This window comes from Nannospalax galili, unplaced genomic scaffold (genome assembly GCF_000622305.1).
Source record: "Nannospalax galili isolate Female #2095 unplaced genomic scaffold, S.galili_v1.0 scaffold527, whole genome shotgun sequence".
Lineage (NCBI taxonomy): Eukaryota > Metazoa > Chordata > Mammalia > Rodentia > Spalacidae > Nannospalax > Nannospalax galili.
In genome coordinates, this window is record NW_008355476.1 from 237,307 (window position 1) to 265,210 (window position 27,904).

The window sequence follows — 27,904 nt, forward strand, 5'->3', positions numbered from 1 at the left end:
ACAGATGCTCAGTGGTTATGATTGTTGCTCTTGCAAAGGACCTGAGTTGAGGTCCCAGCACCCATGTCAGACAGCTCACTACTTCCCAAATTCTGGCTTCAGGGGGTCTGATGGTCTCCCCTGGCCTGCACAGGCACCTGTATGCATGTAGACATACCCCCACATAGATGTACACATATAGAATTAAAAAATAATAATGTGTTTGAAAAGCCCTTGGCATTTTGGTTCAGGTAATCATAGAACCTAAGAACAACAGAGCCTGGCACAGAGAAGTAAGACTTGCAGGTTTTAATGTTTCATGGCTGGTAACAGCAGTTTTGAGAGGATTCCCAAAGGATTCCCAGAGAACCCTCTCTGACTTTAGAAACATTTTCTATGGACAATGGAGGGCCCAGCCTCATCATACTCTGGCTTGCTGATCCACATCTGCTGGAAGGTGGAGAGGGAGGCCAGGATGGAGCCTCCAATCCAGACTGAGTACTTCCGCTCAGGTGGAGCAATGATCTGCAAAAAACAAATGTGGTGAGTGACTGAGGCACCAAGACCAGTCACAAAAGGATGGGCAAAGCAGTAGGGTCCATGTTGGTCCTGTGTGTTCACATGAGCCCAGGAATTCCAAGTCAGCCAGGCAACACAAGGCCCCTTCTCAAAATTAAAAAATAAAAATATGGAGGCTAAAGAGATGGCTCAGTGGTTAAGAGCATTGGCTGCTCTTCCAGACAATCTGGATTCAGTTCCCAGCTAGCAATTGTAACTCCAGTTCCTGGGGATCTGATGCCCTCTTTATGGCCTCTTCAAACATCTCACGATTCCAGTGCACTTACATACATGTAAAACACTTATAACCAGCTGAGCGTGGTGGCACATGCCTTTAATCCCAGCACTCGGGAGGCAGAGGCAGGCAAATCATTGTGAGTTCAAGGCCAGCCTGGTCTACATAAGTGAGTTCAGGTCACCTGTCTCAAAAAGACAAAAAACAAAACAAAAAAAAGCCCCCCAAAACCCCACTTATAACCATAAAATAAAAATAAATTCAAGAAGGACCAGAAATCAGGAACTATCTCAGCTTGCTCCAGGAAAAGGCAGCCTCCACAGTCAGAAATAAATAGGATAAACATGGTAGACAATTAGATTATTGCTCAAAATTTTCACTCCCCAATCTCCTCTATGGGAACAGCATTCTATCCTGTGACTTAGGCTGCTGGACCATTTGTTCACCTTGTTCAATGGGATATTAACAACTGTGACATAAACAGGAGTCAAAATGTGCTTGCATGGTTGGCTGTACTTCATGCCTCTCTCTTTTTCATAAGAAGAGCTTCCCTTGAGGGGCTGCTGGCCCTTCATCCTCAGCCACATAATTAGAGGTGTAGAGCTTGACCTGAGCTGAGCAGATGTGTATAGCTGCCTGGCCCTGATCAGCTGACTTTCTGTTGACCTGTAGATATATGAGCAACTATGCTTATTGTTATGTGCCTTTGAGATTTCATAATGGGTTTTTTACTCTGCAATAGCTGACCAATACCCAACATCAGTAGGACAAACAATGTTCTGTCCTTGCCTAGGGTTTGGATATGTGGATACTTTGGGATGAGCTGATTCCATTTTCAACTCTAAGCCAGTCTACTCAGACCCTCATACAGTGTTCATCCTTTCTATGGGAGTCCTGAGCTTAGCCTTCATAAATTGCTTATTGTATCAAACAACTTTGAACTCCAACTAAAAATGGATCCAGAAAGACCATGACTTTTCAGCTAATTTCCCAGTTTTTAAAAGGTCTGAAGTTTTTTTTTTTTTTTTTTTTTTTTTTTTTTGAGACAGGGTCTCATGTAGTCCAGGCTTGCCTCGAACTCATGAGGACCTGAGTACACATCTTCAACATCCACATAAAAAAAAGTGGGTGGAAGCCAAGCGTGGTGGTGCATGCCTTTAGTTCCAGTACTCATGAGGCAGAGGCAGGCAGATCTGTAGTCAAGGATGAGCTCAAACTCCTGCCTCAACCTCTTTAGGTCTGAGATTAGAGGTATACATTACCACATCTGTCTCTCAACTCTTATCAGTCTATCTGTTTATCTATCTATCTATCTATCTATCTATCTATCTATCTATCTATCTATCTATCTATCTATCATCTATCTAATCTATCTATCTATCTATCTATCTATCTATCTATCTATCATCATCATCATCATCTATCTATTATTTTGTGTTGGGTGTGGGTGTAGATGCACATGTGCCATGATGTATGAGTGTGGACATCAGAGGAAAACCTGTAGGAGTAAGTTCTCTCCTTCCACAATGTGGGTCCTGGGAATCAAACTTGGGTCCTTAGGCTTGGCCACAGTCACCCTTACTTGCTGAGATATTGCTCCAGCCCTCAACCCTTTAAAAATCTCTTAACAGGAAGGTCCCCCAGAAGTCTTTAAAAGATCTGTATGATTGTTTGGATACCAGAAGCCAGGCAAAAGTGGTGGATAGTGGAATTCCTTTCTATCAAGGCTGCTCAGGTAATGTACCCTGCTGAGAACCAGTGTGGGGAAGGCTGCAGCCACAATGGTCAGTAGATGAAAACTGCCTCAAAGGGACAGAGAATGTCTCTGGGAGTTTGAAGTGACAGCGAGTCCTGTGGCCACACACTCCCTCTTTAGAACTTTCCACCTCCATCATCCTATGTGTGTTTTGTTTACATGTGTGTATGTTCATGTGCACATAGATATGTATGTGCATGAGACCAAAGGTCAACATTCGGTATCTTCCTCAATCTCTCCCTATCTTATTTTCTAAGACAGTCTTTCACTGAATCTAGAGATCCAGAGCTCACTGATTAAGCTAGACTGACTGGCTATTGAGCTCCTGGGATCCACCTGTCTCTCCCTCCTTATGCTTGGATTACAGGTATGCTCTACCACCTTTATTTTTGAGACAGGGTCTCTATAGCCTCAGTTGGCCTGGAATCCACTGTATAGAACAGGCTGGCCTTGATCTCACAGAAATCTGCCTGCTTCTGCCTCATGAGTGCTGTAACTAAAGGTGTGTGCCTCTATGCCTGGCTTGCACCCACTTTTTTTATGTGAGCATTGCAGATGTGTAATCAGGTCCTTGAGCTCATGGCAAGCACTCTGCTGACTGAGCCTGAGCCATTTTCCCAACCCCTCCTCAAGCCATTTTTAAAACTTAATGAGACTATATAGTATCACCACTCTGGTGTGTGTGTGTGTGTGTGTGTGTGTGTGTGTATTTGTGTGTATTTGCACATGTATGCAAGTGTCTGTAGAGGCAAGAGGACATCAGATCCCCAGAGCTGGGGTTATATGTGGTTGTGAGCCACCCTATGTGGGTCCTGGGAACTGAACTTGGATCCTTCTGAAGAACAGCATGCACTCTTAACTAGTGAGCCATCTTTAACCCCAGCCACTCTTTCTTTCTTTCTTTCTTTCTTTCTTTCTTTCTTTCTTTCTTTCTTTCTTTCTTTCTCTTTCTTTCCTTCTTTTCCTTCCTTCCTTCCTCCCTTTTTTTTAATGGAGCTTTTTGCTGCTCTCATATCCCCCCCTTGAAGAGGTAACCCTAAAATTTTTAAGGGGTTAGATAAGAACTCCCAAATACTATTGATATTTTTGGCCTTTGGAACAGAGTATGTGCTAAAAGGCCCAAAGATATCTCAGTTTCCACTGGAGATGGACAGGAAGAACAGACCAGAAGGAGGGGCTAGAGACCAGGCTCAGGAGGGATGGGAGGAAGGCTTTGGAATCTTCCAGATTTCAGTGCTAGAAATGGTTGACACAGGCATCCATCTCATCCACCTCCTCTACTTCCCACACTGCACCTCCTCTGGGACGTGCCAGGCCCCTGACAGTGGACCCTGGCTGTGCAGATGCTCCTGTTACATCTCTCTGCCTCCTGCTGTCCCACTGACCTCTCTTTTCTCCCTTCCTTCTTCCTTGAATGGCAAGTGGATCTCTTTGAGTCGAGGCCAGTCTGGTCTACATCAGTTTCAGGTCAACCAGTGCTCCATAGGGAGACCCTGTCTCAAAAAACAAAACAAAACACAAAGACAACAACAACAAAAAACCCCAGACAATCAATTCTTTCTTTCTCTTTCTTTCCTTCTTTTTTCCTTCCTTCCTTTCTTTTCCTTCCTTTCCTCCCTTTCCTCCCTCCCTCCCTTCCTTCTTTCCTTCTTTCCCTCCTTTCCACCCTTCCTTTCCCTCCCTCCCTCCCTCCGTCCCTCCCTCTCTCCCTTCCTTCCCTTCCTTTCCTTCTTTCTTTTTTTCTCTCCTGATTTCCCCCTTGTCTCCTTTAATATAGTTTTTAGCTCAAATTCTTTCCATTCCTTCTCATATGATATGCATGCTATTATTGGCTTAGCCATGCTAAGCGTATCTTTAGCCCATCATTGCCCAAGAAACATAATCCCCCAAGATGCAATTGACTGCAGACCAGGATAATTCAAGCCTGGAGTCTGCCAAGCTCCAGGACCCTGCAGCATCTCCCAGATAGGTCTTTCTTTAAAGAACAGCAAAAGGGAAGTAGGACAAGACCCAACTTACCTTGATCTTCATTGTGCTGGGGGCCAGGGCTGTGATTTCCTTCTGCATCCTGTCGGCAATGCCAGGGTACATGGTGGTGCCCCCAGAGAGGACATTGTTAGCATACAAATCCTTACGGATATCAATGTCACACTTCATGATGGAATTGTAGGTTGTCTCATGAATTCCAGCAGACTCCATACCTTGGGGAGGTTACAATGATTCCAAGTGTTTCTCTTTCCAAACCTCCCCCACTCCTCTGCACTGCACCTCACCCTGCCCCTCCATCCTGCGTCCTTCTGCCCTGTATTCATCTACCCTGCACATTTCCATCTTGTACCCCTCTGCCCTGACTCCTCACCCTATACCCTTCTACTCTGTACCCTTCCATCCTGTACCCCTCCACCCTGTCCTCTGGGTCAGTGAGCAGGGACTCTAGGCAGCACCTCACCAATGAAGGAAGGCTGGAAGAGGGTCTCGGGGCAGCGGAAGCGCTCATTGCCAATAGTGATGACCTGCCCATCAGGCAGCTCATAGCTCTTCTCCAGGGAGGAAGATGAGGCTGCTGTGGCCATCTCGTTCTCAAAATCCAGGGCCACATAACACAGCTTCTCCTTGATATCTCGCACGATTTCTCTCTCCGCTAGAAGGAACAGAAATAATAAAAAGTGGATCCTGGGCTTTGGTTGAGCTACACAATCTCCTTGAAACTTTCTTTGGTATACTTTGAATTCAGTCTTAGAACAAGGGTAGAATTGGCCTGAAGAGAGTCAAGGCTCTCTCCACACTGGGTTAAGTGTTTCACTCCCATTTCTAAAGCAGGAATTCAAAACCTTGATTCTAAAGTAAGTATATGTGGGATATTCCCTTATTGCTGTCATGACAAGGCTACAGTCCTGGAGCTCTTACAGGACATGTTCCCATGGTAGACATGAACTTATCCCTGGTGATCTGACAGAATCTAGAAGGTCCCTACCTAAAAGCTCCTCTTACCTGGGTTGGTTTTGTGACCCCCTCTCATTTCAGATCTCTTTCATAACATTTTGTCCCCACAGATAACACAGACACCTTTAGGTAGCAAAATGTATCACCAGATCTTCAGTACAGCTCAACCTTGTTGAAACTACTGGGCCTGAGACAGCAGGTGCTGGGGAAGAAGAATGCTGAGAAAGGCCTAAGGAAGGCTGGACAGAGTACTACACAAGGGAGCTAGAAGCCCTGGGCCTTGTCCTTCCCAGAGCATCTTCATTGGGAACCTTCCTTCTTCAATAAGGCTGTCTTAACATTGAAACTTAGTGTTCCAGTTCACCCCAAGACAATTTGAGGTCACAGAACCACAGCATTCTCATCATTCTTGAGACCTTCTGGTTCCAGATCAGATTTTGTTTTGAGCTCAAATCAGAATCAGGAAAGGGTCAGATACCTGTGGTCACAAAGGAATAGCCTCTCTCTGTGAGGATCTTCATGAGGTAGTCCGTGAGGTCCCGGCCAGCCAGGTCAAGGCGCATGATGGCATGGGGCAGTGCATAGCCCTCATAGATGGGGACATTGTGGGTGACACCATCCCCTGAATCCAAGACGATGCCTGTGGGCATAGAGAACAAATCTCATTCTCATCTTTCATCTATTTCTGGGATTTGTTAGCAAAGGATCTTTCACTATCATATTTTCCTTTAGTAGTTAAGAAAATCCACCTTGAGAATCTTCAGTGATCGTGTGTGTGTGTGTGTGTGTGTGTGTGTGTGTGTATGCATACGTGCTAAATGAGACTATAGGCTTCTGGAAGGTAAGTATCATGTCTCCTTTTCTTGTGTGCCTTGAAACACATACATATAATGTACACTTGTCAGTTTGCATTAAATCTAGATTGCACATTCCTTCATTTTTAGAATGCACATTTGCCTTTTAAATGTGTGTGTGTGTGTTTTGCCTGCATTATATAATGCAGGCATTATACAAGTGCACCATGTGCATATGGAATCAGATCCCCTGGTACTAGAGTTGTAGATAGTTGTTAGCCACCATATAAGTGCTGAGAACCAAACCTGGGTCCTCTGCATCCAGTGCTCTTAACTACTGAGCCATCTCTCCAGCCCCTAGACTGCACATTTTTTAAGGAAGATTGCATGCTAAGCAAGTACTCTACCAAGTAACACAAATGTACCTAAAGTCAGAATGTAATATATGGAAGAAGCTTTGAAAACCAGCCAACTTGAAAATGGCTAACATAATGAAACTTAGTTTTTTAGGAAGGAACAGTTTTCAACATAAGAAATGCCTCTTGGAGCTTGGTGTGGGGGAGCATATACCTATAAGTCTAGCACTCAGGAAGATGAGGCAGGAAGATCTCAAGTTTTAAAGTTAGTCTGACCTACAAAGTGAGACTGTCTCAAAATAAATATCTTGATCTGACAGCCACGTAACTGATGAGGAAACACTATAATGTCAACATTACTGTCTAATATTGCTCAAGGTGCTTTAAGGCAGAAAATAAAACTGAGTACCTTTACCAAGCAGAAACAGAATTGACATTATTTGCAAATGTCATTGTTTTATATTTAGAAGACCCGTAAGAATTAACCAAGATAGTATTAGACCTAATTAAATGGTTCATTAAGGGCCAGAAGAAAATAAATGTTCATAAACCAGTAACTTGTTCTTGCATAAGGATTTTTTTTTTTTTTGAGACAAGGCCTCCTGTATCCCAGGATGGCCTTTAATTCAATATGTAGCTGAGAATGGCCTTGATCCTCCTGCCTTCACCTCCAAAGTGCTTAGATTACAGGTATGTGCTACCACACCTGGTTTATGTGGTGCTAGGGATTGAACCCAGGACTTCTTGTGTGCTATGGAAGCACTCTACCAACTTAGCTACACCTCCAGCCTGTGTATCAGGATTTTGGTCACAGCATATTCTATAGTAAAAATTAGAGCCAACTTAAGGTCTGATAATAGAGAAATGGTAGATTAAATAAATAAAGGAGGACTGGAGAGATGGCTCAGTGGTTGAGTACTTGTTGCTCTTCCAGAGGACCCATGTTCAGTTCCCAGCATTTACATAAGACTGTTCATAATTGCCTGTAGCTCCAGCTCTAGGTGATCCAATGCCCTTTTCTGGTCTCTTAGACACTGCCTCACAAGTTCCCCCCTCCCACCTCTCCCCCTAATAAGAATAAAATAAAAAAATGAATGAATACGATGGTTGCTGTGTGTCCAGTTCATGCGACATTTGTAACATAAAAATCAAGTGTGAAGTCTGGGGCACTGAACTGCAGACGGCATGCATTTCCTTCTCCCTGTCCTCATCACTTGTTGTGAAATCAGCTTTAGCTTTTGTTACCTTCTCACTGAACTGTTTAGCCCCCCAGTGGCAGGAACTGTCTTATTTTTTAATGTGCCTATGGTTTGATACAGGGTCTATGGTAGCAATGGCAAACCTCTGAAGGATGAATGCACAGGTAAACCAGTGACCATCTGAATGAATGAGTTTTGAACAGTATTTATGGAAACACTCTAGTCCCCATTGAGGATTGCTGCTTCTCTTTTTTCCTGAGCATCCTCTCTAGCAAGGCCACGTGCTTCTACATCCATTATTGCAGGTTCTACTGTTTATGAGGCAAAAGCACTGCACTGAGGGCATGTGTCTAAGCCCCTGGAATGACCACCATGAGGAAGCAGCTGTTTGCTGCATGGGGCAACTATGGTTTATGTAAATTCTTTCTGACTGAGATACAAGCAAGCTCAGTGAACTCATTGTTCCCTGTGGACATTCCCACCTGTCATTCCTATACATTTCCTCCTGAGCGTTGGATGTCTCCTTTGATCTTTTGAGAAGGAGTCTACAGAAGCTCACCTTGTCCCTACTTCCCCTGGTACATTGTATTGGTAAATTGTCATGTGTTGTTTGAACTCACTGAGAAATTATCTCAAAGTGGGGTTGCCTCTCCAGCCCCATTTCAAATCCAAGTATGTTTGTCTCAGTGTCCTCCAAGACCACTTGTCTGTGGATAGGCTGCCCCCCAACTCTGTGAAAGGGGGGAAAGAACAATCGTGAAGAACACAATCAGAAAAGGAATGGATTTCAGTTCTACCAACCTGTGGTGCGGCCAGATGCATAGAGGGAGAGCACAGCTTGAATGGCGACATACATGGCAGGGACGTTGAAGGTTTCGAACATGATCTGAAAGGACAATAAGGAGTATCAAGTATTTGCAAAAATCACAGTGTCTCCTGGACTATAGAATGGTCTGTAATTTAATTAAGGCCAAGAACTATGCCAATTCAATGGTCTTTTATCCCATTCCCACAGGGCCTGCCTTGATGGGCCACACATACAGCCGGTCTTCAAAACATTTGGCTGCATTGGTGTATGAAAGGAAGTACCCAAACTACTTTCTTGCGCTAAAGTCTTCCTGGCTCTTACCTGGGTCATCTTCTCCCTGTTGGCCTTGGGGTTTAGCGGAGCCTCTGTGAGCAGGGTGGGGTGTTCTTCTGGTGCTACCCGAAGTTCATTGTAGAAGGAGTGGTGCCAGATCTGGTTAGGACAAAAGCCAAGTGAGCCTAGCAGACTCCCCAGGAGGCCGGAAAAATATGACTGGCACACCCACGCTGGGGGAGGGTGTCCAAGTGCTGCATGAGACAGGGTCGATCTGGAGAGAATGGTCAGCCCTGGGGATTGCTGATGGACATGGAGAAAGTCTGTTCCCTTTCAGTAGGACTTCAGGCAGGCCAGAAATGGAGCTAATATACTGATAAGCTGATTTTTTTTTCATTTGACCCTTCCTCTTCACTCTTCTCCTGCTGTTTCGTGCCTTTGGGGAGCCAGCACTCATGCTCATTGCTTTCTAGCTGTGTTTGGTTGATGGATGACACTATCAGATTAGACAGTAGGAGGGGAGAAAAGCCAGGACATTTCTGTTGGCTATGGCATGGCCCTCCATAAACACACCTCCTGCTGGTGACTCCTTTTCCAGGATGCCAGGTCTCACTGGGCTCCAGGGACACTCTTCCTACCTGGAACCCCTCAGTTTTCAGGGTATAGGAACTCCCATGGTAGCTGGTATTAATCCCCTTCTGTCTGCCTTAATCCTGCTCACACCCCTGTTTCTTCATTTAGTCAGCCTCATCAAAAGTGTGTGCTATCTCCTGCTGGAACCCTCACAGTCATGCCTGGACCCAGTTCTCACTACTTACTGCTGACGAGGCTGGTTCTCTGAGCAGTGTTTCTCCATCTCAGTAGTGTGACACGTTAAGGTTGGCTCAGGTGGTGGTGTGCACCAAGGGAAGGTTAATGGCACTCCTTATCTCTGTCTACTGGGTTCCAGGGGTTTCTTTCCAACAAATATGTTGGTCTCAAATGTGACCAACATTTAGTTGTATCCCCAGACATTACCATATGTCCCCCTGGAGGGGGGCCAAATCCATCCTATATCAGAACCTCTGCTTTAAGGGAAGTTCCCCACCCCATGTCCCTCTTCAGTGCTCCAAGAGAACCAGATGGGACTTTTTAGTACAGAGGGCAAATTGTGTCAGGGACATGGAGCTTTGGTTTCTTTCTTTTAAAAAAATATTTAAATATTAAATATTTAAATATTTTTATTTAAAAACATTTAAATAAATATTTTGGGTTCTCCTGGACCTGGAGGTACGGACAGTTGTTAGCCACCATGTGGGTGCTGGTAATTGAACCTAGTCCTCTGCAAGAGTAGCCACTGCTTTTAACAGCTTAGCCATCTCTCCATCCCCTATTTGTTTATATTTTAAAGTTACATTTATTTACTATTTGGGGTGGGAGGGCGCACTATCAGAGGACAACTTGTTGGGGCCAGTACTATCCTTTTAGCATGTGGGTCTTGTAAATTGAGCTTGAATTGTCAGGCCTGGTGGCAAATGACTTTACCTGCTGAGTCATCTTACCAGCCCTGTTACTTTTTAGAACTCATGTTTTATTTTCGAACTTGGATATGACAAGTCTCCCCTTAATTTATCTTGCTCATTTTGTCCTCATAAATCTTGCCTATTTATTTCTGTAAACACACTTCATCATTATTTTTGCATAGTTTTTATTGGAATGGCAATGAATGTATAAATTATTTTGAGGAGATTTGATGTCTTATTACTATTTAGGTTTTCTTTTGAGGTACATATATATGCTTAGGGGTTCCTTTAAAGAGTTCATACATTGTCACTGCTGTGAGAAAATATTTTGTTTCTTAAGTTCTCAAATTCAGTACTGGGAGATATGTGTGAATAACGTGTCATTTCTTCAGCAGTGATCCATATTCTTGGGGGTTACACTAGGTTTGTATCTAAGAAAGGGTTTTAATCTCCACATATGAATCAACTAAGGCTGGGGGATTTGCACCCAGGTCTCTTTGCTGTTTACTCCAACATCTTACCTGCTCCTCTCTGTAATGAGAAAACTATCATAATACAGATGAGCTGACATCCAGAGCAATGAAACTGAGAATGTGGAGGAGCTGTCAGTAGATTGCAGATTTCAGATCAATACCCTTCATTCCTCATCATGGTCTGCTCAATGTACTCTCTGTTACAGTTCAGAAGACTGTCATAGCAGAAGCAGGAACTCTCAGACAACTGTCAGCAAAGTCCCTCAGAACCTCCAAAAGGCTCTGCCAGCATTTCACATACCTGATTCTATCACTGCCCTGCCTCCTGCTTTTTAAAATAAAGCTTCCAGGGGCTGGAGAGATGGCTCAGCGGTTAAGAGCACTGACTGCTCTTGCAGAGGAACCTCTTGCAGAGGTTCGATTCCCAGCACCCACATGGCAGCTATGAATCGTCCTTAACTCCAGTTCCAGGGGAATCTGAAGCCCTCTTCTGACCTCTGAGGCATTGCATGACATGGATGCACTCACACACATGCAGGCAATACACTCATACACATAAAAAATAAAAATAAAATATTTAAAATAAAGCTTGTAGAACCTCTGGAGTCCTACTTAATATTTGTATTAGATAATCATAATAATACAGTAGCAGTGCCCCTACTGGAGGTCATGGCAAGACAAATATAAAAGGGAGAAGCTGTTTTCCTTCTGGAAAAGAGACACCCCACATTATTGCTAGGAATTAAACTTGGGTATTCTGCAAGAACAGTAAGTGCTCTTAATCACTGAACCATCTCTCTAGCCCCAGTGCCCGCATGTCAAACAAGGGCTGAGCCTTGACTAGAGCAAGTGCTACAGCAGAGGAGGCTGCTGCAGTAGAGGAGGGGGCTGTATTTGGGGTAGGGCCAGGTCCTTGAGGATGTTACAGGCAGGGACAAGGAGCCTGCTGTTCATGCTACCTTCCAGAAGCAGATGTTTTAGAAAGAGAAGCTTTTCAGCAGCATAGAAAATTGATTGGGTAAGTAAAGGCAGGGGCAAAGAAAGCTGCAGGAAGCCACTGTAGTGGTCCAGAGAGAGAGGTTGGTGGCCTAGGCTGGAAATGACCTAGGGGATGAAAAAAAGGAACAGAGGAATATGAGAAACATTTCAGAGTAAGAGTTGACAGGGCACAGAGAGCTATGGGATAGGAGGGACAAAACAAAATATTATTAAAGCAAGTACATAGAGGGTCCAGATACCTTCTCCATGTCATCCCAGTTGGTGATGATGCCATGCTCAATGGGGTATTTGAGAGTTAAGATCCCCCGCTTGCTCTGAGCCTCATCCCCAACGTAGCTGTCTTTCTGGCCCATCCCTACCATCACACCCTGGAATGCAAAAAGAAAAGGTGAGAGAAGCAAATTGGTTGTGGGTTCCACACACAGATTCAGTCAGTGGAATGTCCTGAAGAAGGGATAAGATAAGGAAAGAGCCCTTCCCTGGAAACAGGACAACAGGAAACAAGGGTGGGCAAACACAGGAAGTGGAAATAGAGGATTTCTTGTGGGCTGGTGTCTCCTAAGACCATGTGGTTTTCTGATCAAGAACAAAGCCCATTCATAGATAGATATAGATATATACCTATCTATATAAATGTAAATATATATATTGAGAGAGAGAGGGAGGAGAGAGAGGAGAGAGACATCAGTGTAGTTTCTCTATAGTGCAGGTCCTGCAATGTGCATTTCTAGTGATAGCCTTGGATTCAGAAAACACACCTGATGGCGAGGGCGGCCCACGATGGAGGGGAAGACAGCCCGGGGGGCATCATCTCCTGCAAAGCCTGCCTTGCACAAACCAGAGCCATTGTCACACACGAGTGCAGTGGTCTCTTCTTCACACATGGTGGGTGTGGCTGAGTGATCTGGGGGCTGGAGCACCTTTGGGTTGAAGGAGAAAAGAGCATCAGCCACTTGTCAGGTCATGCTGGAAACAGTCTTTGTGGCTCTGGGATTTGACTACTTTCAACTGGGGTCTTATTCCAGGAGAGACAGTTACGGGCCTGGCTATCTAGTCTCTGGAAGTCTTCTATTACATGTACATACATTCAGACACCCAGGACACCTTGGGAGTCATTTCCCAGGTGCATCCTTTTTTTTTTTTTTGAGTCAGGGTCCCTCATTGGCCTGGAGCTCACCAAATAGGCTCGCCTAGCCAGCCATGGAATTCTAGGGATTCACCTGTCTCTATTTCCTCAATACTGGGCTTAAAAGTGTCCCACTCCTCTGCCTCCTACTCAACTGCTAAGCACTGAGTGGTGTTCCCCAAAATTCATATGTTAAATGTACCTCAGTACTCCCACTACCTCAGAATGTGATGAAATTTGGAGAAAGGTCTTTACAGAGGGTAACTAATTTAGAATGAGGTTATACATCCAATGTGGCTGGTCTCTAATATGGCTTATCCCATACAGTGATGCCTTTATAGAAGAAGAAAATTAGAACAGAGATGCATACAGAATGTGGACTATGTGAAGATATGGCCAGAAGGCAGCCAATCTACAAGCCAGGGAAGGAGCTTTGAGGAGGAGCCTGCTGATAGGAGCTCGACCCAAGTCTCCAGGACAGTTAGAAACAAATTTCTTTCCTTAAAATCCCTAATCTATGGCACTGTGTCATGGCAAGCAACCAAACAGTACACTTCATTTTAAAGACTTGAAATAGCTACAAAACTTTCATCCAGTGGAATCATGGGAATATTGAAAGGTTAGGAAAGGAGTTGAGAAATTTTACAATGTGCCTAAAACAGGATTAGTATTTATAATATAGAGAGAATTCCTCCAAGTCAGTAAGAAAGTAGATAGCCCCAAAGGAAAATAAAGGCAATTACTAGACAAGGGACAAAGAAGGAAGGGCAAATACCCAACACTCAGTCTCTCTAGCAAATTAAATAAAATCATCTTCCACTCATCATGTATATTTTTGGGGGGTGTGTACGTGTGTGTGTATACGTGTGTGTCTATGGATGTGCACACGTTTGTGGAGGTTAGAGGACAACCTTAAATGACATCCTCAGGTGCATCCAACATTTTTTTTTGAGACAAGGTCTTTCATTGGCCTGGAGTTCACCAAATAGGCTAGTCTGGTTAGCCAGTGAGCCCCAGAGATTCATCTGTCTCCATCTCCTGAGTGCTGGAATTACAAATGTGTCCCACCCCTTCTGGGTTCTGGCAGATTGAACTCTGGTCTTCATGCTTTGCAGCAAGCAATTTACTGACTGATCTATTTCCCCCAAACCCCCACCAAGTGTATTTTTAAGATTCAAAATTCTATAACAGGGGTTGACAAAGGTGTGGGGAATGAGTCCTGTTTAAGGCAACATACAATTTGGATGCACAATTTAGAACTACTCAAATGTCCAAATTATGGGATACTATATTATAGTTAGGAAGAGCAAAGTAGTGTGAACTCATGTGAGTAGATTTTCACACCATTCCTCCAAGTGATACCAGCAAGTTACACAGAAGAACATATATGTATACATAACAATACCATATATTTTCCATGATTTTCTACTTGTGGATATATATATATATCCCAAAGTTCTGACAGACTAGTCACTGGGGGCCTAGAAAGATGGCTCAGGCTCAGTGGGTAAGAATGATGGCTTCACAAGTATCAGGACCTGAATTCTGATCCCAGCACCCACATAAAAAGCCAGGCATGACCATGTACGTGCCTGTAAGCCCAGTGCTGTAGAGGGGGGAGGTAGAGGCAGGAAAGACAGGAGGCCAGAGGAAGTCAGACCCCCTGAAGCTGGAGTTACACTGTAGCTGGAGTTACAGGTGGTTGTGAGTTGCCCAAAGTGGGTGCCAGGAAATGAACTCTGGTCATTTGGAAGAGCAGCAAGCATTTTTAACCACTGAGCCATCTCTCCAGCCTGCTGAGGTATATTTAAGAAGGGCTGGCAAGATGGCTCAGCGGTTAAGAGCACTGACTGCTTTTACAGAGGACCCAGGTTTGATTCCCAGCACCCACATGGCAGCTACGAACTGCCCTTAACTCCAGTTCCAGGGGAATCCGAAGCCCTCTTCTGACCTCCACTGCATTGCATGACACGGATGCACTCACATACATGCAGGCAATACACTCATACACATTAAAAAAAAAAAATCACAGCAGCAAAGCACTTGCCTTTCAAGCATGCTGTGGCATAGGGAATCCAACACCATCCCATCCTCTTCTGGCCTATGAGGGCACCCATTCACATGTGCACACACACACACACACACACACACACACACACACAACACATACTTATGCATAAATTAAAATAAAATAGAGGTTAGAGAGATGATTCAGTGGTTAAGAGTGCATACTGCTTTTGCAGACCACCAGAGTTCTGTTCCCAGTACCCATGTAAGGCAGCTCACGGCTACCTGTAACTCCAGTTTCAGGGGATCTAACACCTTCTGGATTCTGCAGGCACCTGCATTCATGTGCATGTACCCTGCCCAACACATGCACACAATTAAAAATAAAATAAACCTTATAATATTATTGTATGTATGAAGGGGGGTGCCATTGTGAATATGTGGAGATCAGAGGAAACTTTGTGGAACTGGTTCTTTTTCCACATTTATGTGGGTTCTGGGGATTGAATTCAGGTCATTAGTCTTGGGCCACAAATGTTTTACCCATTGAGCCATCTTACTAACTCCCACAGCTTTGTTTATTCCGTTTATTAATTGATTGGTTGGTTGGTTGGTTGGTTGGCTGATTGGCTGATTGTGTGTGAGTGTGCATATGGAGGTCTGGTGACAACCGTGGAATCAGTTCTTTTCTTCTGCCATGTGGATCCCAAGGGTCAAACTCAGGTCATCAGACTTGGTGGCAAGAACCTTTACCCATTGAGCCATCTCACTGGCCCAGCTTTATTTAAAATTATTAGAATTGAGAATTATCTTAATGATGAAAAGAAGTTATTGAATAAGTTAGTTGGTTTGTAAATGAATTGTTAGAAACCTCCATCCGATAGAGAAAGCAAAATATTTAATGCAATGCAAAAAGTACAAGTTGCTTTTTTATAGATAAAGAATCACAGTGTGTTCAGTAACTTCAAGTTCAATTGAAATGTAGTGTTTTTTACTATACATATGTATGCATTTTTATCATATACAGGCTTGCCTCAAACTTGGGAGCAATTCTCCTGCCTCATCTTCTTAAGTGCTGAGGTTACAGACATAAGCCACCATGCCTGGCAAAATGTATCTTTAATTTAAAAATGGGAGACCCTTTACATGAATAGTATTATCTATTTAAACCTACAATAGAAGACAATATATTTTTAAATCTCATTCTATAGACTTGGAAACAAAAACTCAGAAAAGTTAAAGAACTCAGGCAGAGACCTAGCCAGGAAAAGGTGAGAAGGCTGGGCAATGATCCAGGACAGATCCAAAGCCAGAGCCTATGCCATCCTCCCCATGGCAGTGGAGAGAATCATAACTTCTCCTTGTTTGGTGATTCCTTCTGTGTGCTTCCCCAGAGATATCGGCAGCTCAAGCCTGAACAAAAGGGTTTCTGTTTTTCTTGCTTGGTGACCCTCTGAGTTCCTCCTATGCCAAGATGAGGTTTATCCCAATACCTAACTCAGTATCTGGCACACAGTAGATGCTCACTAAATCTTGGATGACATAGTCGGCCCCTCCCAGACCTAGTCTGCTCTACCTCTGGGGCCCTCATGTACTTGGTTTTCTCTTCGCAAGCTGGCTAATGAATAGTTCGGCTGCTCTGATCTGGCAGTTGTCCACCTATGGGGAAAGCAGCCTTTAAAGTCACACTTTGTGACCATCTCATCTAGGGTCCCTTCAGCACAATAAGATTTATATTTCAAATGCCTCTGTTTCTTTTTTCCCCTTTTTAATTTGTTTTAGTTTTTTGAATCAGTCTCACTACCTACTCCAGGCTGGGCTCTTTTAACTCATGCCAATCGTCTTGCCTTAGCCTCTCAAGTGCTGGAATTATAGGTGTTGTGCTACCAACCTGGTTTCCCTCCTCGCCTCCTCCTTCCCCTCTCTTTCCAGGGTCTCATGGACCCTAGGAAACCTAGCCTTCCTCCAATTACCTATGCAGTAAAGAATGACCTTGAACTTCTGATCCTCTTGTCTTTACCTCCAGAGGGCTGGAATTACCCCCACACTCAGTGCTGGGATGAAACACAGGACTTTGTGCATGCTAGGCAAGCACTCTACCAACTGGGCCACATCCTCAGCTACTCTGCTCTAGCTTTTCAGTGAACCTTCTATTTCCCTCCTGCCCCCCTCCTCCGGAAGAATCAGAGACCTGGACTTTGTTTCTCAGGTGGTGTGGCTACCAAGGCATCCACAAAGCAACTTTGCAACTTTGTGTTGCAGCACAGCACTTAAAGAACTTAGATCTTTTTGAAGGCAGAGCCAGAGATGAAGTATGGTGCTGAAGGCAGCTGAGAAAGCTGGAGGCCTAGAGAATGGTGTTGGGCAGGCTCCTGCTATGTCTCTGTCAGGAGACATTCTAAACCTTTCTGGTAATTTGGGTCTGATGTTGAGCATGTTAGCTGAACCAGAGCCAAAGTTGTATGGTTTCCTGGAGTCACAACTACTTGGTGTTGTGGGAAGCCAAGCCAGTTGTTCTGGCCATTTAAACACATACCACATCTGGGCTTCATCGAGAATCTCACAGTCAGAAACACACATTTGAGGTTTTTTTTTTCTTCCCCTCAAGGCAGCCAAAAACCAGACATAATGAGTGTAAATAAGGGGTTCCCTCACTGAGCTTAATGGGGTCTGGAGTGTGAAAATCCACCCTTGCCACCCCAAAGGGACTGGTTTGGCTCTGTTGTCACCTCTTCTTTGCCAGTCCTTGTTCTCCCCAGGGACCCTCTTCCCACAGCTCTGCCCAGTTCCCTCCCTTGGCCCTCAGTTTCCTCCTCTACAAAACAGAAATAGGCATATCTATCTCAGGAGAAGATGGATTAAACAAAATCAAGGATACGGAAGTGCTGTATAGACTGGGAGAGATGGTTCATTGGGTAAAAGCCCTCGCTGTGAAAGTAATAAGGACCTGAGTTTAGATCCCCAGCTCCCATATAAGCGATGGGGGTGGCTGCTGGCTGGTCTATAATCCTAGTGCTGGGAGGATGGAGAAAGGAGAATCACTGCAGCTCACTGACCAATCAGGATAGCTGAATCAGTGAGCTCCAGGTTCAGTGAGAGACCCAGTCTGAAAAAGTCCAGTGGAGAGCAATAGAGGAAGACACCCAATGCCATCCTGTGGCCTCCACATGCACACACATGGACTGGTGTGCCTGCACACACATGCATACACCCCACACAAATACAGGCTTTTAAATAAAATTAAATAAAAATTAAATACATCAAATAAAAATTAAAAATAAAAGAGGCATATTTTCTAAAAATAGTTGAAGGAAAAGGCTAGTAGTTCATGACATGTGAAATTATATGAAATTCAATTTTAGTCTATAAATATTTTCCCTTATTATTTATTATTTATTTTTTAGATACGGTCTCATATAGCCCTAGGCTAGCCTTGAACTCACTATGTCGCCAAGAATGACTTTGAACTCCTTATCCTTCTGTCTCCTCTTCCCAAGTGCTAAGATTAGAGGTGTACAGCACCTCACCTGGCCCCTACAAATTTTAATGGAATGCAGGTATATCTGCTCATTTCCATAGTCTCTTTGATTGCTTTTATTGCAGTAGCAGATTTGAAAGTAGTTATGACAGACCTTCAGTCTTGAAAGTCTAAAATATGTACACTCTGACCCACTTCAGAAAAAGTGTGCCAACCCTACTGAAAGGGACCACAAATAACAAAAATTATTATTAATCTCTCAGTCTCAGTAAGTTATCAAAACTTATTCCCAAAATGGATCTGGTCCCACTGAAAGAATTACACAATCCATTTTACAAATCAATGGTGAAGTTTGAATGTGTGCCAGTTCCCCAAGACATTTTCATTTTAGTGGAAAGTGCTATCCCCAAAATGAAGGGCTCTGGGTGGTGGGATTTCAAATGACAGTTTGGAGTATAGTTTGGATGAGGGCTTCAAGGGACAGGAAAGTAACTGCCAGTCTGCCTAGCATTACCTGTTCCTGGCCCGACACAGAAACTTCCTGCTAGTGTTGGGATGTGGGATGTCCCCAAAGACTTATATGTTAAGGCTTGGTTCCCAGGGTGGCATCTTTAGAAGGTGGAGTCTAGTGGAAGGTCCTTGGTTCATTGAGGGTGTGCCCTTGAAGGGGAGTGTGGAACTCAAGTCTCCATCTTTATCTCCCTAATTTTGTCCTGCCACCTGTTCCCTCCAAGTCCTGCCATCTCACTGTAGGCCCAAAGCAATGGGACCAATTCAGTTGTGGACCAGAACCTCCAAAACTGGCAGTTAAAATTAACCTTTTCTGGCCGGGTGTGGTGGTGCACACCTTTAATCCCAGCACTCAGGACAGAGGCAGGCGGATCTCTGTGAGTTCAAGGCCAGCCTGGTCTATGTAGTGACTTCCAGGACAGCTGGGGCTACAGGGAGACCCTGTCTCAAGAAGACCAAAAATAAATAAATAAATAAATAAATAAATAAATAAATAAATAAATAAACCTTTTCTGTTTATAACTTAATTATCTCAGGTAATTCACTGTAGCACTAGAAAGGTGACTGACACACAGAAGCTGGCAGAGAGGAATCAGTTCAGGGAAAACATTCTCATAGTGGGAGGCCACTGACACTGACTTCAGAGTCTCTTCACTCAGGTCATGCCTAGTCATGTAATTAAAAATGACTTCTGGACTGGACGAGGTGGCACACACCTTTAATTTCAGAACTCTGGAGGCAGAGGCAGATGGATCTCAGTGAGTTTGAGGCCAGCTTGGTTTACATATTGAGTTCTAGGCCAGCCAGGGCTACATAGTGAGATACTGTCTGGGAAAAGAAAAGACGCCTGCTTGAAATATTGATTGACTGACTGACTGATTGATATTGTTGTTTTAAGGCAGAGTCTCTTGTAGCCTAGGCTGGCTTTGAAGTCAAAATGTAGTCAGGATGACTCAGAACTTCTGATCTCCTTCCTACCCAGTGCTGGGATTATAGGTATGGCCTACTGTGCCAGGCTGCTGGTCACATTTCTGATCCTCAAGAATCTTCCCTTGCCACCTTCTCTTCTGGCTCTCACCCATCCTCCTATCCAGGGTCTTAGCTCCTAGCTAGGTCCCCCTCCTGAGCTCCAGACCTACTGAGTTAGCCACCTGCTAGTCCATGGCCCCTGATATTCCAACTCAGCTCTTCCAACTTGGCTTTTATTACCAGTTTCTACCTGGAGCCATACTCAGAGGAGGCATGCCTCGCACACCAGGACCCACAGCCAGCACCTTGCAATCTTGCTCTTCTCTCCCAATCAGAACCCTTCTGATTCTTCCTTTCTACCACTGCCAACCACTGTGCACTGCAGTAGCACTTCTGCTCTGTTACCAGTCCCCTCACTATCCAGAGCAGTTCCTCCATAGAATAAATCTTGCTGTCACCCTTTAAGTCACCCTTTTACACAGCCCCATTGTCAATCCTTTAATTTAGCATCTAAAAACCAAAGGACTGACCTATTCATTCCTTTAAAGTTGCTTCTCCTGTGGCTTTCTTTGTGATCTAAATTGAGTAGAGCTGAGTCACTTGAATTCCTTCTTTTGACCAGAACTATCCTTTTCCAGGGCTCAGCCCAGGCACCCTTCTCTGAGGCACCCACACATACACAAACCTTCCCTGATTACAGCTTAAATGATGAGCTTCTCCCAGGCTTCATCCCTTTCATACACTTAGCTACTACATTGCAGTTCTTGTCTTAATTCTAATTAATTAACATTATTTTTTTGTGTATGAGTGTTTTGTGTGTATGTTTGTAAGTGTACCTGTGTGTACAATGCTCCCAAATGCTTGAAGAGGGCATTAGATCCCCTGGAATTGGTTGTTGGCCACCATATGGGTGCTGGGAACCAAACCATGTCCCCTGCAAGAGCAGTCAATGCTCTTTGCTGAGCTATCTCTCTAGCCCTTGCATTGTGATTCTTTATCTTATTTTATTTTAAGACACTATCTCGTATAACCCAGGCTGGCCTTGAACTTGATACACAGCCAAAGATGACCCTGAACTTGATCCTCCAGCCTCCACCTCTCAAGTGCTGGGATCATAGGCCTGTGCTACCAAACCCTCCATAGTGGTTAAGTTTGAGAAATGAAGGCCACATGTACAAAATGTATATTTTACCTCTTAGAAGCCTAAAAGTTAGTACTAGCTACTTTGATTTAATCTATATAAAATGATTAAGTGCATTTAATATTGGTAATTTAATGAAAAGCATTCCTTGCCCAATGGATGTAAACATTTTTGAAAGAATAAAGCAAAAATTATATAATTATATAATATAATATGAAATGCTATGTAAAGTTTTCTATGTAAAAATATGCATAATACTGTTAAAATACCCCATACTTTGATCAAGTGGAAAGTCAGTAAAGTTTTTAAAAAGTAAAAGGAAGAGAGAGAGGGAGAAATGAAGGCCAGATCCTGGCCATATTGAGAAATTGAGGTCACACAGTAACACTAGGAAGTGGGCTGTCTGTCTCAAATCTTGCATCCCACCCTCAGCCTGCTCCAGCTGTGAAGACATTATCAGTGGACGATGTGGGAGTCCAAAGGTGGCAGTCCTCTCTTAATTCTTGGTGCTTGCTCTATGTGTGTGTGTGTGTGTGTGTGTGTGTGTGTGTTGTGTGTTTCAGGGGGTGATGACCTTGGCAGGTTACTTTACAGCTGGGGGAGTTGTTTTTGTTTTGTTTTGTTTGAGATGGGGTCTCATACTATAGCCCGAGCTGGCCTGAAGCTTTCAGCAATCTGCCTGCCCCAACCTCCCAAATGCTTGCATTATAGGCACAAGCCACCATGACTAGCAAGCATGCATCTTTTGGACGTGTTGCTTTTTATTGCCCTGGACTTCAATGGCCTCATCATAGAACACACTAGCTGTCTTCTAGCCCTGAAGCATTAGGAAGCCACAGGACATTTGTTCCTTCCTCACCCCTTTCCTCATCCCTCAATGACCTTAGGGTCTTTCAAATACTAGGAAAACTCTCCATTCACCTCAGCCAGAACAATCAAAGGAGAAAGCGCCCCAATCAAGGCAGAGGGAAGAAGATACCTGCCAGTTCCCCACACAGGTGTCTCCTGGATACCAGAACCATCACTGACTTTGACCCAAATACCTGAGAGGAACTGCTTCTCTGCAAAGTCTCCCCAGAACAGCCTCCCTGACATCCTGATCCGTGACAAGAAGAGCAAGACAGGTAGAGACCACAGGCACCTCACCTCAGCAGCCCCCAAGCTGTTCCATCCCCATGATGCTCCATGACCAGAAATGCCCTTTTCCAGGAGACAGCCATGTGCTTCTAAGCCCCACTGCCACTGAGGGCTGTGATGTGTGCTCTGGACCAGTGTCACAGAAACCAGGCCAATATGAAGGTGCCTCAGGCATGAAGGAGGCCAGGCCACCCCAGAAAGAAAGAGGGTACAGAAGCCAGACAGTACTCACCAAGGGTGTGAGAAGTCGTTCTCCAAGGGACTGAGGGCAGCGGTGTCTTTGGCAGAAATACCAGAGCAATATAAAACCCCAGAGGCGGATCTTCTTTAAACAGAGTCCCTAAAAAGGCCAGCTGACGGTGTGGTAGCAATATTACCATATAAGGTGGGTTTTTTTTCAATAAACTGGCTTTGGGGGCGTGGATAGAGGGTGGGTAGAGTGAATTATCATCTGAAAAATGTATGCAAAAAGGATTCAAGTGGTAACAGTCCCAGGGCTGTGGATTTGTTCCTTTTAGGCTGTACTTGCATAAACAAAGCTCACACCAGGCCTTATAAGCTGCCTGAACAAGGCCAGATAGGGCTGTGCTCTGGGAGACAGAACCACACCAAGAATGGCAGTGGGCCTCCTCTGTCCCCACCTCCTTCCTCAGGCCTGTTGCCTGCTGTACAAGGGTCTGCCTGGAACACTCATGCAGTGCCCCCAAAATGAGTGCCAATGTGCTTTGTCTGGTAAAAGCCCAGGACAGCTGAAGGTCTGGGGAAATCCATCTGTACCTAGCAAGAACTCCCATGTGCCCTGCTGTCTTGCTGCCCTGGGGTCAGCAGTCATCTTAAGCTTCCTCTTGGTCTTTACTCCCTCCTGTCTCCTTTCCTTACAGGATTCCTCCACCAGTCTCCCAGTACTGGGACCTACAGACCAAGGAACCCACCTCAGGACTGAGCATACTTAGACAGGCTCATAAGCATGTAGACGTTTCCAGAGTTCCATGCTTTTGACTTTTCTCTCCCTAGGGAGCTGTTTCAGCTCCCACAGATCAACTACCAGCTCTGTGGCAGTTAGTTTCAACAACACTTCACATCTGATCTAGACCTAAAGGATCAGTTGCCAATTGGAGAGCTCTATCCAGGTGACTGTAAGCTCTTCATGCTCAGCTGTCCGAAACTGACTCCTCTACCTCAAAGCTGCTGCATTTCTTAGTTTCTTCCTTTGGAGCACCTCCTCTCAGTCCATCAAGCAAGAAGCCAGTCTAGAATCATCTGTGCCTCCATCCCAGCTATCTGGGTACCCTCGCAGGTTGTTGTGGTGTGGTCACCAATGTATTCCCACATCCCTGATTCAGACCCAAACCTGCCTGCCCTGGAGTGCATCACAGCTTCCCAATGGACCTTCCCCATCCCAATCCATCTTCAAATTTAGCTGTTTTCCAAGAATGAGCTACCAGCATCAACACCAGCAGGATGTGGACATGTGTCCAAATGCAGCATCTCAGGTTTCCCAGACCACTGAATCAGAAACTTGGGGCGGCTCAGTCACCTGTCTTTTATAGCCAGGCCCAACACCTGAATGTCAGAAAAACCACCCTTGATGGAAGAAAGCATTGAGCATAGGTCAGGCATAGGGCATTCTAGGTAGTTTTGGTGGCTGGTGCAGGTCTGGCTTCCCAGTAAACAGAGATTTCAGGTAAGGGGAGGTGGGGATGAAGAGTACCCTAGAACATACAAAGAAGATTCTGAAAGGTTAGCACATGATAGCCTGTGGTTGGCCATCATGAGGTCCATTCACTCATCTCTTGAACATTGGTCTCAGTGCTTAGTGGCTTCATTAAATTTCAGGAACTGTAGGTGGTGTTCTTGAGTCTTTCAAATTTTTAAGAAATTTCCTTACAGGGGACCATGGAAGACTTTATGGGGCTCCTCCTGGAGCCTGTTGTGTGGAATGTGGTGGATGAGATGTCAAGTTGTTCCAGCACGGACACTGTCACAGGGCTCCAAGTGCCAGGGTCATAAGTTTCCTATGAGAGGGTTGAGGACAGGGCAGGGAAGGGCACCAGTATTCCTTGATACAATCCAGGATCCTGAGGAGCCACCATTTCTCATCCTGATGTCAGGGTGGGTCCAGCTTCCTTTGGGTCATTTAGACAGTGGCCAGGGTTCGGACAGTCACACTTGCTTTTGGAGATTCACACCTAAGTGAGTACAGTCTGCTCATTAGCAAGGAAAATCCATAATAGAAGGCAGCTGCTTGTGACTTAATATCCAGATCTGGCCTATATGTCTTAACAAACTATTCTGAAATTTGCCTTTCTTTTTCTTTCTTTCTTTCTTTTCTTCTTTCTCTTTTTCCTTCATTTTTTCCTTCTTTTGTGTGTTTGTGTGTAGGTGTGGGTATGTTTGTGCCATGGTGCACATGTGGAGTCAGAGGACAACTTACGGGAGTTGGCTCTTTCCTTCCACTATGTGGATCCCAGGGATTGAACTTAGACCTCAAGCTTGGCAGCAAGCACCTTTACCCACTGAGTCATCTTTCTGTCCTCTCCCTCTTTTTGAGACAGGGTCTTATGTAGCCCAGGTTGGCCTTGAACTCACTATGTAGTGGAGCATGACCTTGAGCTCCTGCTTCCATTACCCTAGTGCTGTATTATGAGTGTGCACCTCACTGCCTGGTTGTGTGCAGCTGATGATCCATTGCAGGGCTTCCCACATGCTGCTGAGGACTCTACCAATGGAGTTAAAGAAACAGTCCCTCACGTTAATACTCTTGAATGCCTTTCAAACTCAGTTTATATCGTTTTTAAAACTCTAGTACAGTTTTCCATAGCAGGAGATACCATCAATCATTTGGACATTAATTGTTGTGAGATCTTGAGCCATTTCCATTTTTTACTTATATAAACATTGCTGCAATTAATGAAACTAAAATGCTTTTGTGCTTTATGAGGACTTCTATATGTATGGTCAAGTTCTTTTATTATTTTTTAGATGATGTGATGGCTAATCTTGGTTGTCAACTTGGTTGGATCTGGAATCAACTAAAATGCAAGTACTCTTTCTTGATCAGATTATTTGAAGGGGGAAGACCTAACCTAAATGTGAGTGGTACCTTCTGGTGGAAGCCAGAAGGGGAAGAGAAGAGGGAAACTGCTTTTTGCCTCTTTGCCTTCATTCTCATTAGCAAGTTCATCTATCCAGTTGCAGTGACATTCCTTTGCTGTTATTAGAACCTTCTTTGGGTTACAACTTAGACTGAAGACCAGCAGCTCTCCAGGAATCCTCCAGGCCTTTAGTGCCAGATTGGGACTGCTAAGACATCCAGCCTCATGGACTGAGCAACCAACCAGATTCTTAGCCTTTTCAGTGTGAGACAGCCATTGTTGGACTACCCAGACTGTATTGTGTAAGCCAATCTAATAAATCCCTTTTTATTTATTTATTTTTGGTCTTTTTGAGACAGGGTTTTCCTGTAACCTCAGCTGGCCTCGAACTCACAGAGATCTGCCTGCCTTTGCCTCCCAAGTGCTGGGATTAAAGGCGTGCACCACCACACTTGGCATAAAGCCCTTTTTAATACATATATTAATCCTATCAGTTCTGTTCCTTTAGAGAAGCCTGACTAATACAGATGAGTATTGCTTGTTCTATTGTCTAGACTGGTCTAGAACTCATGGACTCAGGCAGTCCTCAGCCCTCAGCTTCCTGAGTAGCAGAGACTATAGGTACATGCCATGATGCCCAGCCTTATGGTAAAGTAGAATTCTTTGATCAAGCAAGAACATATGAAATATCAACAGAAATGACCAACTTCTCCCCGAAACTTGTGCCAGCTTTTACTCCTGCCAGGAATGTCAAAACCCACCTTCTTCATACTCTTTTAGATGTTCAATAGTGATGGGGAGGGGGTGTTGATGAGATGGCTCTGTGAATAAAGGCACTTGCCTACCTCAGTTCAGTTCCCCAGGACCTACATGGTAGAAGGAGAGAGTGGTCTTCAGACCTCCACGTGTGTATGCCATGACTCCCATGTGCACTCATGCACATGCTCAAAATAAATAAAACTGTAATTAAAGGTTTTTTTAAAAAATCAATGAGAATTTTGTCTATATCGTTAGCTTATTATGGTTAGAGACAGGCTGATTTTCATTGTCTCACCATCTCAGAGTTGCTTAGGTTCTTTCTTTCTTTCTTTCTTTCTTTCTTTCTTTCTTTCTTTCTTTCTTTCTTTCTTTCTTTCTAAAATTCTATGGAAAAAAGAAACTCTCTCTCTCTCTCTCTCTCTCTCTCTCTCTCTCTCTTTCTTTCATTTGTTTGTTTTGAGACAGGAGTCTCAAAGACTGGGACTAAAGGCCTTTGCCACCATACCTGGTGTGTTTTTTTTTTCTTAGTTATGAAACTGTATGTGCCATGGTTCAAGAAAACAATGAAAACAGGAGAAACAAGTCTTCCTGCTGGAGTTGGTCCCTTCAGTGGGCAGCAGCTCTGTTTAACTGATGGTCCCTGAGAAACTGAGAGAACATTGGCAATTACTTGTTTTTCACAAATGAATAAATTTTGGTTTTCTGTAATAGGGCACCTTCTTGACCATAGCTATGCCATGTTATCAGACAGTTGGCCCAGGGTATGGGAACACATGTCAGCTGGACCCCAGTTGTCTTGGGAACAGGTCAGAGTGTTCCAGAGTGCGCCTGCTAACTGCAGATTTATGGCGTTTGTAGGTTATGCTTGGCCTGTTTCTGCAAAATAATAATTGTTACTTAACAGAATAGAAATTAAGGGGACTCTCCACCTGTATGCTTGGGAACTTAAGCTTTTCACCCCTGGTTGTGGTTTCTCTCTATAAAAGCTTACCCTAGAGATGGCTCAGTGCTACACACTTGAGTTCCTGACACTCTTGTGTAGTAGCCCTGGTCAGTAACGACTTTCATTTGGCAAAACTTTGTCTGAGTGGTCTTCTCTGGTGAAGCAACCCACAACATTCCTTTTTGTATTACAAATTATCTCTTAAAAATTTCAAGCAACAAATATTTTCTGATATTTAGAAAATTCAGGACTGGAGAGTTGGTCAAGAGGGCTTGCTGTTCAAACATGAGGATCAGGATTCAGCTCCTAACACCCATGTCAGGTGCCTCACAACTGCTTATAATTTCAGATTCAAGGGCTCTGACACTCTCCTTTGGCTTCTGAGGGTACCTGTACACATGTTCACTTATATTCAGACAGACAGACAGAGACAGACACATATACACATGTAAAAGAAAATAAATCTTAAAGAAGAAGGTAGGGTATTTATTCATCATGGAAGAGCTCTGACATCCAGCCCATGGATTCTAAAAAACATTTTGTGTTCGGGACTAGCAAGATGGCTCAGCAGGTAAAGGCACTGGCAGCCAAGCCCAATGGCTTGAGTTCAATTCCAGGGACTCACATGATGGGGAGAGAGCACTGACTCCCACAAATTATTCTCTTACCTTCACAAGAGCTCTGTGAAGTTGAGCTATCTCCCCAGTCTATAAATACAGCCTTTTTGTTTGAATATTAAATTTTAAAATCTGTGCCAGGCATGGTGGCACACACCTTTAATCCTAGCACTTGGGAGGCAGAGGCAGGTGGATCTCTGTGAATTCAAGGCCAGCCTGGTCTACATAGTGAGTTTCAGGCCAGCTG

General features: G+C 44.2%; 1 protein-coding gene across 2 annotated transcripts; it reads right to left on the minus strand.

Moving 5' to 3' along the window:
* Positions 1 to 273: 273 nt before the first annotated feature.
* Actg2 (actin gamma 2, smooth muscle) lies at positions 274 to 22,614 on the minus strand. Of its 2 annotated transcripts, XM_008852863.3 has the most exons (9): positions 22,476 to 22,613; positions 12,634 to 12,795; positions 12,115 to 12,243; positions 8,950 to 9,060; positions 8,622 to 8,706; positions 5,950 to 6,111; positions 4,978 to 5,169; positions 4,548 to 4,729; positions 274 to 504 (listed from the first exon to the last, which is right to left on the minus strand). In XM_008852863.3, the coding sequence occupies exons 2-9, from the start codon at positions 12,757 to 12,759 to the stop codon at positions 361 to 363; spliced, it is 1,131 nt and encodes a 376-aa protein (XP_008851085.1). In that variant the 5' UTR covers positions 12,760 to 12,795; positions 22,476 to 22,613; the 3' UTR covers positions 274 to 360. The 2 variants fall into 2 exon arrangements, with proteins under 2 accessions (XP_008851085.1, XP_029411845.1); XM_029555985.1 differs by lacking the exon at positions 12,115 to 12,243 and having other exon boundaries at positions 22,476 to 22,614.
* Positions 22,615 to 27,904: the final 5,290 nt, after the last annotated feature.

Excerpts from the sequence above, each read along its gene's own strand:
- Actg2 (XM_008852863.3), bottom strand. The coding sequence starts at position 12,759 with ATGTGTGAAGAAGAGACCACTGCACTCGTGTGTGACAATGGCTCTGGT. Across the intron at positions 12,244-12,633 it reads TGGGCCGCCCTCGCCATCAG|GGTGTGATGGTAGGGATGGG; the intron begins GTGTGTTTTCTG and ends TTTGCATTCCAG. Across the intron at positions 5,170-5,949 it reads CTATTCCTTTGTGACCACAG|CGGAGAGAGAAATCGTGCGA; the intron begins GTATCTGACCCT and ends TGTTCCTTCTAG.